At 39.8% G+C, this 16640-nt stretch overlaps 1 protein-coding gene across 7 annotated transcripts in view; it reads left to right on the top strand.

Annotated features, from left to right (window-relative positions):
* The window catches only part of LOC122883962 (Kv channel-interacting protein 2-like), a 100190-nt gene that overhangs the window by 72771 nt on the left and 10779 nt on the right, over positions 1-16640 (top strand). Inside the window, exon 1 of one of the 7 annotated variants that reach the window (XM_044213165.1) lies at positions 509-1115. The exons of 4 other annotated variants lie outside the window; for them this stretch is intronic. In XM_044213165.1, coding sequence (XP_044069100.1) covers positions 1010-1115 — 106 coding nt within the window. In that variant the 5' untranslated portion in view covers positions 509-1009. Of the gene's footprint in view, positions 1-508; positions 1116-15021; positions 15813-16640 lie in introns of those variants that run through there. 2 more of the 7 variants (XM_044213163.1, XM_044213164.1) reach the window with 2 other exon arrangements.

A 16640-nucleotide genomic window follows, 5' to 3' on the forward strand; every position in this document is an offset into this window, starting at 1 on the left:
GCTCCTATTTGTGTTCTCATCTCTGATGTTTTTCTCCCAAATGTAACGCTTTCTGTACCAAAGCCAAAAATCCTTTGCCCATCAAGATCTGATAGCAACACATTTAACAAGTTACTGAGACATTGCATCAACTGGCAGGCATACAGGCTGCAAAACAGATGCAGCGATCTTTATACAACACACGTTTGAGATGGGAATTAAACTCAGATGAACATAAATATGTTTTCTTTCCATTAGTTAAATCTGGCTTTAAACACTCTCTTCCAGTTACCAAGGAAACCGCATTAGGCAAATCAATATCACTGGAGAGGGAGGGCATACCTCAACTCTCTCACCCCCACCCCAACTACCCAAACTCTGTCTCACTCTCACTATGTGTGTGTGTCTGGCCCCCTCTCTCTCTCTCTCTCTCTCTCTTAGGCTTTCTCCCTCTGTCTCATTTTCTATGCCATCTCCCACTCATCCTCTCCCCCTCTCTTTATCTGCCGCCTCTCCCTCACTCACTCCCTCTTTCCCCCTCACAACACTCACTTCCTGACAACCACTGCCAAAGGACTAGCAGGCGCAGCACATCCCAAGTTTCCATCACTCGACGGGGGCCTGGAAGAAGAAAGATAGAGGAGAAGAAAAGAAAAAAATCCTTTAACTTTAACCCAGGTGTTGTGACAATCTGGAGCTCTGCGTTGTAGCTCCAGCAATATGGCCTCCACCAGGGGATAAAGAGGGGTTGACTGAGGCCAGGTTTTGGGTGACAGAAGAGACATTTTTTATTTCCATTATAGTCGACAGAATTTTTAATCATCAGTCTCAAGTTAGAATACTAGATTGGATCAAAGTGGATAAAAGTGAGGAAGTAGGCGGAGACGACTCAGCTGGGCTAAAGTTGGACAAACTGCTAAGGTTGGGTGTAGTTGGATAGGTCTTGTGTTGCTAGCCGGACTCGGCCCGGCCTGACCCGACCTGGCTCGGTGGCGCACTGCTGGGCGATGACAGACAGTGGTCTCTCAAAATGTTGAGTCTGGATGGCTTGGAGATGATTGCTGTGCTGGTGGTCATGGGTCTCTTCATCAAAGTCTTGGAGCAATTTGGGATGTTCGAGCCCGTTGGAGGGGAAGGTAATCGATTTTCTCTGAGATTTGTAGGTTTAATAACGGGACAACTATGGTACAGTAAAAAACGAGTTCACAGATTTTAAAGGTGGGGTTGGTTTACGGGTGTGTGTGTGTGTGTGTGTGTGTGTGAGCTGATACTTGCAGTGCCCATTCCCTCTGGTCCTGAGTTGGTTGCAGTCCTGTCTGAGGGTTTGGGTTACCAGTACAACTGTGGGCCATTAGTCTCTCTCTCTGTCTCATTTAGCTCTTTGAAATCTGAGATTACAGAGAACTTGTTAAAGTAAATGTTCCTAATTTAATTTAATGTTTTACATTGTAGGAGGAAGTGCATCTCAACTTCACATGCTCTCAACTTCACTTGTCGAACAGTGACCACATATTTTGTTTTCTTTTGGTTGCCAGGATTTTTTGTGTCTTCCTTTTTCAATTGTCAGTTTGTGGTCATTGAGCCTGTACTTGGTTAGGATCTGGTTCTGCTTTCTATCTGACAGTAGAGAGATATTCAGCCAATTCATTATCTCTTTTTAGGGCCAGATAACTTTCTGATCTACTTTGGCTTTTAGTTTCTTCTTTCCAATGTTCCAAATAGGTTTCTTTACATTGTGTTATAATTTGGTTTACTCTGATTGGTGTTTGGAAAGCAGTGCCGTTGTGAGACTGGTCAGAGTGTATCTGAGAGGGGCAGTTAGTCTCAGCACCAACTGACATAGGGGACTCTTTTCTGGGTTTGGAGGGCTTTGGAATGGGGGGTGTCTAGGGGGCTGGATTTAAGGTGATAAAAAAATTTGAGCGCGCGTTTATTATTAAGAATTATTATTCTGCTCTACATGCATTTGTTGGTATTCTGTGTACGTATAAAATGTATCTGCAGAATTCTGCATGTAACGATTCTGTTGGGTGTTTTTCCCAGCGGGTATAGCTATGATGCTACCATACAGCGCAATGGGCTGGATGACACTATCAAATATTTTGTAAAATTGTTAAATTTTCTCTTTAACGCATTTAGAGCTCTTTGAGCTTTTTCTTTTACTACATTCACTGCCATGTTGATATGTCTTTGTACAGATTTGTGTGCTCTCCAGATTTTGGATGAGTAGTGATTGTGGTTACTTTGTGTTGAAGTTGTTCCACATATCCCAGAATTGATTTTGATTAATAGCGTTTTCAATATCTTCAAGTTTCATGTGGGTATAATTTTGTTTTTTGTTCCTTATTGTATGTTTATATTTGTTTAAAATTTCATTGTACCTAGTGCATAAGGCTGGATTGTTTGGTTGACGATGTTTTTCATTTGCTATTTTTCTCAGTTCTTTTCTGATGGTCTTGCATTCTTGATCAAATCATTTGTCGGCATTTTGCTTTTTAACAGGCTTCCGTTTTTGTTTTATAAGGTTAGCTTTAATAGCTTCCTTATGAAATATCATATTGATAATCATCAATGGCCTTTTTTACACCATCTCTGGTAGGGACATATTGATTTTGGTTTGGTCTCTCTCTAGCGCACAGACAGTAACTTCAGCTGTGTATGAGGCCTCCCTCTGCCTCTGGGGTGTGTGCTTTTACCCTTTAATCGATAACACTATGGACAGAGTGGGTCTGAGTGCTGTGTAGAGGCACTTGTCTCATTGAGGGAATGTCAGCCTTACTCTCAGTACACTCTTTAGCCTATAACCTTTGTATGGAGCTGTATCAAGAGAGAAAATATGGCTAATTTTCTCTGATGCAGATCACAGGTCAACACGTTTTGTGGATGAGTTTGCCCATTGTGATTTGACAAACATAATTCAGTTCAAAAGTGTTTCGCTAATCAAATTTTGTCACACCACTACAATGTAAAAAAGACAGGACATTATAGAAGCCCTCATTAATTTGTGGTAAAGCAGTAATCAACCATATACTCAATTAGAAGGTCAATTCACAGATTATAGTTTAACAAAATGGAACACTGAATGATACTTTTACAACACTGCAAGTAGCACCTGCCAGTAAATGAAGGGTTGACTGAAAAGGTCCTTGTCCTGTTCTAGCTCACCAAACTGTCAACACGCACGAAGGCCTTGCTTGGCCTGTCCTTTCTGGATGACCCGTGTTTTGTCCAATCTAAATCCAATCTACTTTACCTTGTTCACACTCGGTTATCTGTTCTCTCATAGTGACAACAGAAAAGATGGGATTCTTATCGCCAATGTGGGTTTTTGCTCTGCTCATTTCCCAGAGTGCCCTGTACACTTTGGGCATCTGGTAACAGTGGCACTCTGACAGGGTCTTACGTTTTCTTCTCATGACAATAATCTGCTCCTCTACTCTCATTTTGAGTCACTCTGTAAAGAGCAGACATGCAGTTTAGTCAGTTTAAGATAAAAAAACACTGCATAGTTTGAGAGTTTGATTGGTAGGTTCTTCCTGATGCTACACTATAAGAGACAGTCTCCATCCCTGATGCACCTGCTGGACTGCACCCAGTAGTCAAGGTGTGCCAACAGCTCCGTCATCTCAAAAAAGTTCCCCTTGGAAACCTATGGTCTATGCTACAGCGCTCTGCATACACATGCATGCACACACAAACAAACACACACACACACACACACACACACACACACACACACTAGAGGCTCCATTTATATTCTCATTATACTTTGAGCATCATTCTTCAGCATATTTTGACCATTCTTTATGGAAAATGGCAGATGTGATAAGTGTATGTGTGCCAACTCCCCTTTGAGTACTTAAGCTAATGAATTTTCTCTTTAATGGAGGAACTTAGTCCAGATGGCAGAACAACTGTGTTACTCAGACTATCTGCAGGATCATGTGCTCACTGGAGGGCTTGGAACCAATGCACACTCCATATATGGGCATGTGATATACACTAAAATTATACATATGCCTCCTTGAGTATGTGTGCCATGTTCATGTGAAAAGCAACTTATATCCCTTATATTTACAATATACTGGTGATACCATCATGTGATTAGTCAATTGATCTATTTTGGCCATGTGTTCCTGTGTAAAACTGACACATCTTCATTCATACTCATTTGTAATCTGTCCCCCTCCATGTTAATCCCAAGCCAAGCCAGCTTCACTCCTCTATTAGACATGGATTCTTTCATTCTGCTTGTCCTTTATACTATAATAGTGGAGTCTTGTGGCAGTTTGTGGCAGTTTGTGTGGCGGTGTGTCTTTCATTTACTTCTTTCTCAGGATAACGATCTGCTGACGTGAGTTGACTTGACAGCAGTTAGTAGTTAGTTACTTTGTGTGTATACTTTTACAGAATCCGGAGCTTCCACCAATGGAAGGTCAGTTTTGGAAGAGAAAAATAAACAGATAAAATATTAATTGTGGTTGAAATTCCCTCTCTTCTCTCTCTTGCCAGAGTCATTTTCTGGTGAGACAGAGCGAGACAAGAAAAATAAAGAGACTGTGAGACTCCCATTACTTTAATGAGCTGTGTTGCTGACCTTCCGCTGATTAAACACACACATACACACACAGCATGCACCAACTTTTGTGTTCTCCAGAGAAAGTGAAAGAGGGAGGAAAATAGAAAGAGGTGCACTCTGGTCTGGAAGTTTACAAGGCTCTGATGGATTGAATGCTAATGGCTGGAGTGTGTTCTTTAGAAGTTTATGAGGTGGAAATTGAAGAGTTGTACGATGGGATGTTCTGGTCCGAGCTGGATGGCAGCATGCCTGTGAAAAGAGTTTTTAACAACACAGCGGTTTGCTCCACATTTCTCTTGTTCTAAAAACATTCCCTGGATAGAGTTTGTTGACATTAACTAGATAAGATACGAAAGAAATCTCTGTCTCAGTGTTTGCCAGTAATAAGATTTACTTCTTGCTGTCTCTCAGTGATTATATTTGAATGATTAGGAACTACCAAGAAGCTTAAGGCCAACTGTTTGTGCCGCAGTGAGCTGTGGTACTCCTGGTCACTCACTAGCATGAAAGGTATGGCTTCTTGCCATATGCACCTCGGTCTCTTTCAGCCTTTGATTTTAGAATAAATTGAACTGGCACTAGGCTTGATGAGGTCCTGTGTCAGGGACATGTTCCAGTGCTGCTTCATCACTTTTGAAAGGCCTTTGATACTGTAATGTCTCTCCTTGCCTTCATATCAACTCATACCTGATTTAGCAGCAGGGTGTGAGCCATATGTCAAACCAGCCTGCAGAATCGAATCCTTTCCTTTTCACAGTGATGTTTTAGTTTGCTGCTTCTGTTTGATTCACATCAGCTCACTGGACATTTGATTTAAGTCTATTATTCTTGTCATTGAGATGGCACACAGTTGAGAAACAATGTGAAGTTAATTTGGTTTCAAGTCCTGTGGAAGACCCAAGGAGAAATTCAGGGATCTGGACTCCAGGATATTGCAAGAGGGCATTGATTTAATACAAAATATTTCGGAAGATTTCGCATCTATGGCTTCTTTATTACAGATTAAATAAAAACATAATAATAAAACTAATTTACCTGGACTCACCTCTTCTGTGCAGCTGTTTGATTATAAAGACATTGCAGTTATTACTCCACCTGTAACCTATGAAGAGCATAGACTGTTGGGATGAATCCAGTGTTTGCCATATACAGAAATTATTTGTGGGGGAAATTTAAATTGATTTGCTCACAACCAATAAGATTTTTAGCCATGCTAGTGGCATGGCTCTGTGGATCTTTGGTCCAGACTGAAATATCGCAACAATTATTGGATGGATTGCCATGAAATTTGCTACAGAATTTCATGGTTCCTAGAGGAAGAAATCTAATGACTTTGGTGATCCCCTGAATTTTCCTGTAGCGCCACCATGAAGTTGACATTTTTGTTTTTTATTGAAATGTCTCAACAACTATTGGATGGATTGCCATGAAATGTGGTACACATAACCATGTTCCCACAAAGATAAATTGTATTGGCTTTGGTATCCCCTGACCTTTCCCCTGTCGTCGTCAGGTGAAATTTTATATTTGTCTAATACTTTGGTTTATGAACCTGCAAAACTAATGATATTCCCATCAGCCTCAGCTGTACTTTGTGTTAAGTGCTACTTATCAAATGACACTAAACTAAGAAGGTGAACACGATGAACATTACACATGCTAAAGTACAACCTCACAGAGCCACTAGCATGACTGTAGACTCTTAAAGATGTATAAACAAAACAAAGGTGTTTCTTCCGTTAAAAAGTCTGCTTGTAAATGTAGAAACTGTAGAAAATCTCCTGGAATTCATTCATGAACAATTGGACAAAAGTGATGCCCCTCATCTAAAATCTAGTCATAATAATATGTAATGTAAACTCAGAGCATCTTCGATAGCAGCACAGTATGATGATGGATTAGCACCAGACAAGAATAAGGGCTAGAAGTATCTTAAATACAAAATATATAGTGTATTTAGTTTTCTGATGTCTGTAGTAGATGTAGATGTGAATAGTCTGATCTGTGTGTGTGTGTGTGTGTGTGTGTGTGTGTGTGTGTGTGTGAGGAGTGGGATAAGTGCAGGTAAATTGCTTAGCGGTCAGCAGAGGATCCATTTGTGTCCAAGCACACTCACAGAGGCACATCCATCTACCCTCATTGTAACTATCCTTCAATAGATAGGTACATTAATGGAGAATGCTGTGTGTGTGTGTCTGTGTGTGTGTCTGTGTGTGTGTGTGTGTGTTTGCAGCCCATTAGAGTGAGCTGCATCGCTTCACACACTCTGTAGGGGTCTGAGGACATAGCTGTCAAATCTGATGATATTTAGTGCCTCATCCTCAAAACAGATCAAAAACTGAATCAGAAGCTTATGATTGATTTTTTTTCTTACAAAAATTTTATTGTTTAAGGTTTCCAGTTACCAGCCAAGTTCTCATGATTCTACTCTGTTGGGGAAAGTTGAAATAAGGGCAAGTACATAGATACTGTAGCTTCTATAAGTGGTTTGGACAACAAGTATCCTGGTTGTGGCAAACTTTATAAACCCTAATAAAACTGCAGTGAGTGTGGAGGAGACTGTCCTTGTTGTCCTTGTCTGAGGCTCTTTCTCTCTCTGCCCCTCTGATGGCTAGCCAGCTAGAAGATGAGAGCCTGGGACACAGGAGGATCAGTCGGAGGAAATTTAATACACAACTCTCTCTATCCTCCGCTATCCCTCTCTCCCGTCTTCTCTCTCTGTCTCTATTTGTCTCTCTCCCCCCTCTTCTTTTGCTGTCTTTCTTTTTTTCCTCTGGCTCTCCTTCCCTCAATTTGATTATAGCAGTCGTGTGTGTGTGTGTGTGTGTGTGTGTGTGTGAGTAAGAGATGGTATTTGTAAGGCAGGTCCTCTGTGGATAAAAGAACAGAAGTTGTTGACGTTCCACTACTCTTCTTCTGACACACGTCTGCAGAAAGATGATAACATTGAGAATAAACTAATGAATACACACACACATACACACACATGCAGACCTGTCCTTGAAAATATCCCTTGCTAACGTATTATAGTTTGGAAGATTTGAATTAACACAGCTTAGCCTTGTGTCTGTAGACCTTTTCCCGTATGCAGCTTAACCTGTAAATGTTGCGGCACTTTTTAGTGTCACACTTGATTTTCTGTGTAAGATGCTCCAGCAATTTGAAGGCACAAGATCAAGTAATATTACATGAAATATTCTGCCATCGCTCTTCTTGAATTAAAGCAGCCACATTCCCAAGCAAAGCACACAATGGGTTAAAATATTCTAAGGTATGATGGTTTTAAAGCCATTTAAAAGTAACCCAAAAGGATCATTTGCTGTTGAGAATCCCCGATATCCAAGAGTTGGCTGTTAAGCAGCAGCTGAATATTTGATGCGCTACAATAATTTGTCAAGGCCATTCCATTTATACAGTAACATATGTATGCAACAGATTGGCAGCTTTTTTCAAGTCCAACATTTTTCTTTTTAAACAGCTGTTTATTAAGCAATAAGGGATTACCAACAATGCATATAGATATTGTTATTTACCAGTGGTGAAAAGTAACTAAGTACATTTACTCAAGTACTGTACTTAGGTACAATTTTGAGGTACTTTTACTTGAGTATTTCTGCTTCTTTATACTTCTACTCCACTACAAGAGGGAAATATTGTACTTTTTACTCCACTACATTTATTTGACAGCTTTAGTCACTAGTTACTTTGCAGATTCAGATTAATACAAAATATAATTAACAAATCAATCATGATGCATTATTATTATAGATTAAGCTACCCAGCAATATATATAGTAGTTAGAATTTGCCCCACCTTTACCAGCAGCAACAACAAAGTGATGCTTGAACATGCATCAATAATTGTATTGCAATTATATAATATATGTATATTATTCTGACAGTGGTTATTCTGCATAATAAGTACTGTTACTTTGGTACTTTAAGTATATTTTTTATGTAAAATTTTGAATGCAGTACTTTTACTTGAATTTTACTATAGGAATGATATGCTATGGGCATACATACTGTAAGTAATGTTTTTAGAGGAAATCTTATCAGAGTCAAAGTCTGAGCTTGTCACATTTAAGAACTATTGATACAGTCAAGAAACATTTGCCATTTCTTTGCATATAGGTTTATGTATCAGCCTAAAGGAAAGTAACCAGTAATAGGCTCTGTATAGGCACTTTATATGGAACTTTGACAAAAATAAACTTGAAATTTGCTGTCAGGAACAAGCATTGCCTACCGTCATTGAACAACGGAGCTGTATGTGTACAACAACAAAAAACAAAACAAATGATCTCACCAGAGAAACCGCAATGGTTCCAAATAGTTAATTTAATGCTATCCTTACTTTTTTCTTCCATATGCTACAGGTCATGCTGCTGCTCATGCAGATGCAGCCTCTTCCTCTGTCTTTTCCTCCATGTCTTCTTTTTCCCCTTTTGCTTTAAATGCAATGTTTGTGTCCAGTTGTGTGGTTGGGGGATGAGTTTATCCTTGTTTATTAATTAATTCACTGTGCTTTGGGAGAATTTAGGCAAATGATGGTTGCTATACTGCTCCACTGTTTCTACTTTCAGTAGCTCTGCTGTTCACACAAAGGCATTTGACCTCTTGATAAAAAATAAGGATGCTCAAAATGTAACATGTTCATAGTGTACCTGTGTAGACCCACAGAGATGTAACAAGTAGGCACAAGCAAACCATTGTGTTTTTTGTCATGTATACTGTAAGTGTTGAGAATGTGTTCTAAATAAAATTAAAAGTTCCCAGTCACTCACTCAAGAAGGTGAATGAAAATGTGAGTACAAGTACAGTCTTGGCTTTCTGCTGCCTATTTACACAAGTTTCTCTCTCTCAATCCATTTATTCTCATCTTCTTTCTCATACTCTCTCTCTCTCTCTCACACTCACTCACTCACTCACTCACTCACACACATACATATTAACAAGGCCACACAAGCCTTGCAGCAGGATTCAACAGGATAAAACATTTATGTTGGGCAAACAGTGGCTATTATTCACCCTGTTTTACAACAACAAAGAAAAGCTACAGGCTGCTGTCATTCTGCCATTGATTTAACTGCCAATTTGATCTTCACTCATGGCTGGATCCCAATAAACGTTTAGGATAACTTTCCTGTATGCTGCTGCCAGCTGGTTGAGTTTTACTCTAAGTTCAATGTTTCACTGTCTTTTGTTCCAACATAGTAATGATTGTTTGTCTGGAAAATGGTGAAGATTTGTTGTAGGATCTTTTTAGAAACAAATCTTGCAACAGCTGAAACCAAGCCTTCAGAGAGCTGAGATTCAAACCCTATTACCTGCTAGAAAGTTATTTTTCTGTCGTATCGACCCGTTCAGGATGTTTACCTGATTTGGCTCCTGGTAGGAAACAGCAGAGCGTTTATGATTTGATGGAAATAAGTTTAGAGAATTGTTGAGAGTGATGTAAACCCAATTTAGATTGACTGCTTTACACCACTCAAAAACAAAGGATGCATTTAAAAAAGCTTAAATGCAGTTTAGTGCCAGAAAAGAAGGTTGTTTGTTTGGTCTGCTGTGGTTTTGAGCTGAAACATTGTCATAATAGCAAACATGAGTGTTACTATCCCTTTCAGTATTGTGTGAATGTGTGTTGGAAATTGTTAATGGCTTGTGATCTTTCATTACCCTCCCAGTGTTAGTCTGGTCTCTGGAGCGGAATTTAAATGAAGGACAATAACAAAGAGAAAGAGAATAGCTAGAGGTTGACAACACTGTTCAATACAGGGTTGCTAACCAAATGTCTTACCTTGCACTGCCCTCTTCAGGTGTAAACGTTAATTACTGGAATATATGTTTGGGAAGGTCAGAGGTTTTCAGCCATGTGTTTGAACGTGACACAAAATAAGTTTTTAGTGTTGAGAACCACTTGTAGGATATCACATGTTAGATTTCAGTGTATTATAAATGTACATCATCCAATTGCTGAGAAAAAGAAAGAAAAGGCTACTGATTAATAATTGATAATAGAAAAAAACAAATTGTGCTCTGTTTTGGTCATTATAATTAATTTAAAAAATTAACTGAAAGAAACATCAGTATTTTTGATTGTCATCAAGATCATCATGCATGGCTTATTTCCTCTAACAAAAATGTACAAGAAAAATATATTTAAATAATAAATAATAAATAAAAAATTACTGATAATGGTTGTAAATCTTTGATTAAGTAGCAATGCTTCACACTTTCACCCCTCCTTCAAAAATATTCACGATTACCACCTAAACTTGTTTTTTCCTCATCAACTGTCACATAAACTTGTATCCAAACAAGACACATGGCCATATATAACAGTATATTCCTGAAGACCAATGTCTAAATTTAACTATTTATCTAATTTTCAGTATAGATGCTGTTCATGTACACAGAAATAATCCTTTACGCTCTTTTTCCGCAAAAGAGAAAACCTCTCTGATCCCTCCTCCTCACCTGATTGTTTGCACTTTCTAAAGAAAACTGTTCATTAGCAGCTCTCTGTAGTTTATACTGAAAGGACTCAGCCTCAGTAGAATAAATCTGTTTTTGTCCCACATCGCAGTATTAAAAATATCCTCAAAAGCTAATGATCTATGCAAATGGTTCTCTGCTTTCACTTATCTAATTGGAAACACACTAGCCAATTTTGAGCACCATTTGTCAATGACCTCCTCTGTGTCTCCTTCACTGCATGCATTCACACACACACATATACACACACACACACACACACCCCTTAGACATTTTAATCAGTTTTGAGAGGAATAATTGCCCAGGTAGACGTCTAAATATGGAGGTATTTCAATTACTCTGTGTGTCTGGCTTCAGGCAAAATATGTCTCACAGAGACTAATCAACTAAGACTGATTAACTTAACGTAATTTTATTACAATCTAAGTGTGTGTGTGTGTGTGTGTGTGTGTGTGTGTGTGTGTGTGAGGGTGTCAACACCATTCAGGCAAGTGAATGGTCATCATTATATTAAGATCAGAACATCTCTCGGGATGAATTACAGGCATCGTTTCCTCATGTACACCAGCCGTAAACAGTTTAGGCTAAAATAAGCTCTCGCCCTGAAGGAGTCTCACTGCCTTTACAAGACCTTTTTGAGGTGATGAGTAGAGGTCAAGGGAGAAGAAGAAACGTCTGAGGAACTTTTCTGGAAGCTGTTTTGTATGCTCACCACTGGCCTGCTAATTATATAACTCACACTTTCGCTCTGTTGGACACAGACTGCACAGAGCTCATATCTGATTAGCTTTGAAGTGACAGCTGTAATGTTGACGTGTGTGCATGTTTGCAGTTATGGATGTGTTTTTGTTGTTTAACTAACTTTTATATCAAGAGACGTGTCACAGCTTTGGTGATTAGTAAATCAAAAGACGTGTAGATGCAAAATTTGGTTGACTTTTATGCTAACGGATGCCAATGTTGGTTTGTCTGTCGGTCATTGGCTACTGGATGGATTGGCAATGACTTTGATGAACCCCTGACTTTTCCTCTAGTGCCACCATGAGGTTAACATGTGAGATTATGAGTGAAATGTCTCCACAATTATAGAATGGATTGCCATGAAATTTCATGTTTCTTTCAGGATGAATTGTAAACACTTTGGTGATCCCTTAACTTTTCATGTAGTGCCATCATTATCAAGTCAGCTGCACTTTGTTTATTGCTAATTAGCATATGTTGGTCACTGTGAGCACATTGGCAAAGCACCGCTGTGCCTAAGTACAGTCTCACAGAGCCACTAGCGTGGCTGTAGACTCATGTTTAGACATCCAGATTACATAATTATTTCAAAAGCATAACTGTATTTCAGTTTGAAGCAGCTCCTAAATACATGCTGACATAGTCATTGAAATGCTATTGAAACAAAGGTTATGTGTAATCTGGACGTCTAAAAAAACTCACTTCTCAACTAAATTTAGCCTATCGTGGTTTTACAGTAACCGATACGTCTAGACATCTTTTGACCTGCAAGTCACCAAATCAATGCATACAGGGTTACAATCAGTGCAACACTGAAGTAAACTAAGATTTATGTTACCATTATTAGAAGCACCACCAACAACAACAACAGTAATAAGTTCAAAGGTCAGTGCCTTACAATATTCTTGGAATCACAGAGCCGTCATGTAAGAGCTTTAGGAAAGGAGCGAAGTTAAAGGGGAGAATTTTTTCTTTTTTTAAAACATATTGATCTTACATTTCTGTCTCGGTGTATGACAGATATCCTAATGCTTTATGTAAGAGATCATGACAGATAGGCACGACCAGCCTTAATCTCTCACACTTTCATCCTTATCGTGTTTGAGAATTTACTGGCCTGAATATGTCACTGTATTTACGAATTTATGTACCCTGTTTAATTAATCATGCCCATAAATGCAAAATATAGGGTAATATAATGCTTTATGTAGATTAGAAATCTCTATAGATGACCAGCTGTGAAGTAATTCATTTAATTTATTCGTTTAATGACCATTTTTCTCAATTATGTTCTCTTTCATCTCAATTTACATGATCATAAAGACCTTTTGTAATAATGTCTGATCCTTCGGTGCCATTAGAAGCCCTATAAGGTCTCCCTTATTGTATTTGGAGCACTTGACTGCCACAGTTGACTCTCTCACATTAAATGACAGTGATTGATCGTTGCACACTTTGAGCGTCCATGGGCCCAGTTTCTTACTTTGAACATGAACTATTTCTGCGACCACAAAATAATGCCTTTTTGCCGTTTTGTTTTCCAAAGAGCATGCATCTACCTCTGATTAGTGTGTAGGTTGTTCAGTCTCACAAGGCTGTTCTAAGACGTGTGCTCCCTGAGGTTTAGCAGCTATATACTGTAGCTCTAGGCCTCATTTTGACTCTGAATCATTAATCACACGACAGACAGATCAAGCCCTCCGTAAACCTCTCTGTCTCGGTCAGCTTACGCTTTACCCTCCTCTCCATTTCCTGGTTTCTTTCTGTCTGGCAGTGAGCCGACCTGCTCACAGGCACAGACAGACACATGCACGTATGCTTTTTAAGTGCTAGGGACTAAATATTCCCCCATCTCCCCCCTCAGTTTCCTGTAGAGCATTCACTTCCAGCTTTTATAATGGGGGTGTTGAACATGGAGTGGAGTGACGTGGAGGACTCTGAAGCCAAGGGGTATCACCTTCCACTTTTGTTGAAGTCTCGCCATTTCTTATTTAGGGATGCAATGACATTTTCTCGCCCAATACCAATTCCAGAGACTGTCCTCCCAAGAAGAACAAAAGCATCAGTCATTTCAGCAAATGCCCCAAAACAAAATATATTTATGTTTGAGTTACAAAGCCCTCTAGAAGCCGTAGTTTTTTTGACTCCTGTCCATTGGGAGAAAAGGAGGAAGTTATATGACGTTTTGGTATAGCCACAAAGTCCGCAGAGGGAGGAGGTTAGGGTGGTTGGATGGTTTAGCAGAACGTCGGACTGTGACTCGCAAGACCATTGTTCTCTTCCCATTTCCTACTGAAAGTCAACGTTGGTTTCTTTTAACCATGACCACGAGCCTACCCTACCCTAAGAGTTAGGAACCCAAACCATGCTCCAAGTTGTTTTTGTGCCTAAACCTAACCAAACCTTAACCATAGTGATGTTAGATCAGAAAATGGTTTTATTTTTGCAACTGACAGAAACAGTTGGTTTTTTTAACAGTAATAAGGTTAGAATCAGGGTCGATACCGATCACATCAGTGCATCCCTGCTCCTATTCAGAATGATAATTTCCTTCATCAAATCCTACCTCAACATTATGTTTCAGAGGGTTCAAAAGGCTGTATCCTGTTGTATTTACTGTCATGCCATCTTTGTTTTTTGCTGCACTTTGTTGAAAGGTTAAAAGGCCTAAATCAGTCATACACATGACCCCATCAGGTACGTTAAATCCATATGGGAAGTCTAAAAAATCTACATGCTAGCCAAAATGCAGCATTGTGATTTCATTCTTTTAAATCCTTTTTTTTTTTTATCTTTAGAGATTGTGTCTGTCTGTAGTTCGGATGTCACTGTGCCAGATGTGACATCAGTATATCCCATGCCAACTGAAATATTCCCCACTGCGTTGGCTTATATGCAGTACATGTTATATAGCCAGATTTCACCTCCAGGCTGTGTGTTTGTATGTGCACGTGTGTTGATTTTACACTCAGGGGAGATTGCCACATCTGTGAGTTTGTCCACAGTAGCTGCTGGGTCAGATGCTTCGCCTCTCTGTCGTCACAGCCCCCCTCCTCCCTTCTGTTAGTCTTTCTCTGCTTCTTCTTCTCCTAATTTTGTCTTTCATTTTCCCCCTGCTACCTCTTTTTGTTTTTATCATTTGGATTCAGTCCTTGCTACACCCCTGGTTGCTGTTATTTCTTCCTTTAACCATTCCATCTTGCCCTTCCTTTCCAGATCTCTCTTCCTAGCTCATTTTCCAGTTCATTCTTCTCATCTGTCTTTTGCATGTCCCCCCTCTCTCTTTCCCTCTTAACCTACAAGTAGTACTCCTCCATATTTTCCCTCCTTCCATTTCTCCTCTCCCTCCTCTTTCCTCCCTTCATTCAGTCCAATCACTGACCCAATTAAACATGGGGAGGGATGCAGCAGGGGGAGAGTGACGGAGGTAAGGCAAGAAAGAGAGGCAGAGGGAGGACAGGCAGACAGTAGAGAGAGTTTGAGAGTCAGTAGCTAGAAAAGCAGAGAGAAGGAAACAATTGCCGCCAACCTGCCAGGACACACATGGTAAATTGTCCGAACTTCACCTGGAACTTAAACAACCTGTGACAGCCTCGGAGGCGGCGGGGGTGGAGCAGCAAGTCGACAGTGCTGCCACGCACTTACTGTTCTCGATGAAGAAGCAAGGAGAATAACAATCTACCTTCAGTAAAGAAAGCAGGCGGGGAGCTGGGGAGAGTTAGGATGGCCAAATACCGGCACATAGAGGGAGACTGAGAGGAGAGACGGAAGAACCGAAGACGGTGCATTCCTGGTTGGAGCTGAGGGGGGGAACGTGGTTGCCTCAGGGCAAGACAAACATTTTTGTTGACAGAAAAAGAGAGAGAGGAAGGGGGAAAGGATGCATCTGTTCTTCCAAGACAAGTGGGAGGTGGAGGGGCTGCAGACTGTGGGCATCCTCCTGGTGGTCTGCAGCTCCCTCAAACTGATGCACTTTCTGGGGCTTATCGACCTTTCCACGGCAGGTAAGAGAAATGGTAAGAGAGCGAGAGAGAGGCGCCAAGTGAGAAGTCAAAATGATGAATATGGTGAGGGGACATTAGGAAAGAGGGGTGTCTACATATGTGTTTGTGTGTGTTTCTGAAGTGTTTATAGGGTTAATCATAACAAAGTAGTTTGACCTAATTTCTTCACTATATAGCTGTCATGTTTGTCACACCTATTTATGGTCGTGTGTGCGTGTGCGTGTGTGCGTGCATGGTTTTGTCTGAGACTGAAATACTAGTACAAGTACATACATTTCTAACTCACATAAACGTGGAGCATGTTAAAACTGGGTATTTTGGTGCATTTATGATACAGAGGAGATTGAAAACTTCTAACCAAATACATTTGCATGAATAATTCATGTCCAAAACACATCTTAATGTCTCTGAAATGCATCATTCAATACTTCTTCCATTTCTTCTTATTTTTACTGTGGTGAGGATGACTTTTTAAAATATTTGTGTTGTTTTTGCTTAAAGGGGCATTCCACCAATTTTATATATCAAGATCACTTTGCTAGTCATGAAGAGTTGTACAGTGTAATGTCTTCTGTGTACTCTCCAAGCTTGGGCTTGATACAATTTTGATTTTTTTTTTTTTTTTTTTGCCTTTAGATTAGGTACTGTAGGGAAACAGACAGGAATGGAGAGGGAGAAAAGGGGGAATGACATGCAACAAAGCACCTGTCTGACAAAGTAGGAGTTTGGAATATGTGAGCTTTTACCAGACAGCGAGGCTCTAACAAAAAAATGCATTATGGGAAATTTAGGATCTGGTGTTTTTGGAGCTTGAGCCATTTTAGCGGATAAACGTCAGGA

Source organism: Siniperca chuatsi, linkage group LG11 (genome assembly GCF_020085105.1).
Source record: "Siniperca chuatsi isolate FFG_IHB_CAS linkage group LG11, ASM2008510v1, whole genome shotgun sequence".
Classification (NCBI taxonomy): domain Eukaryota; kingdom Metazoa; phylum Chordata; class Actinopteri; order Centrarchiformes; family Sinipercidae; genus Siniperca; species Siniperca chuatsi.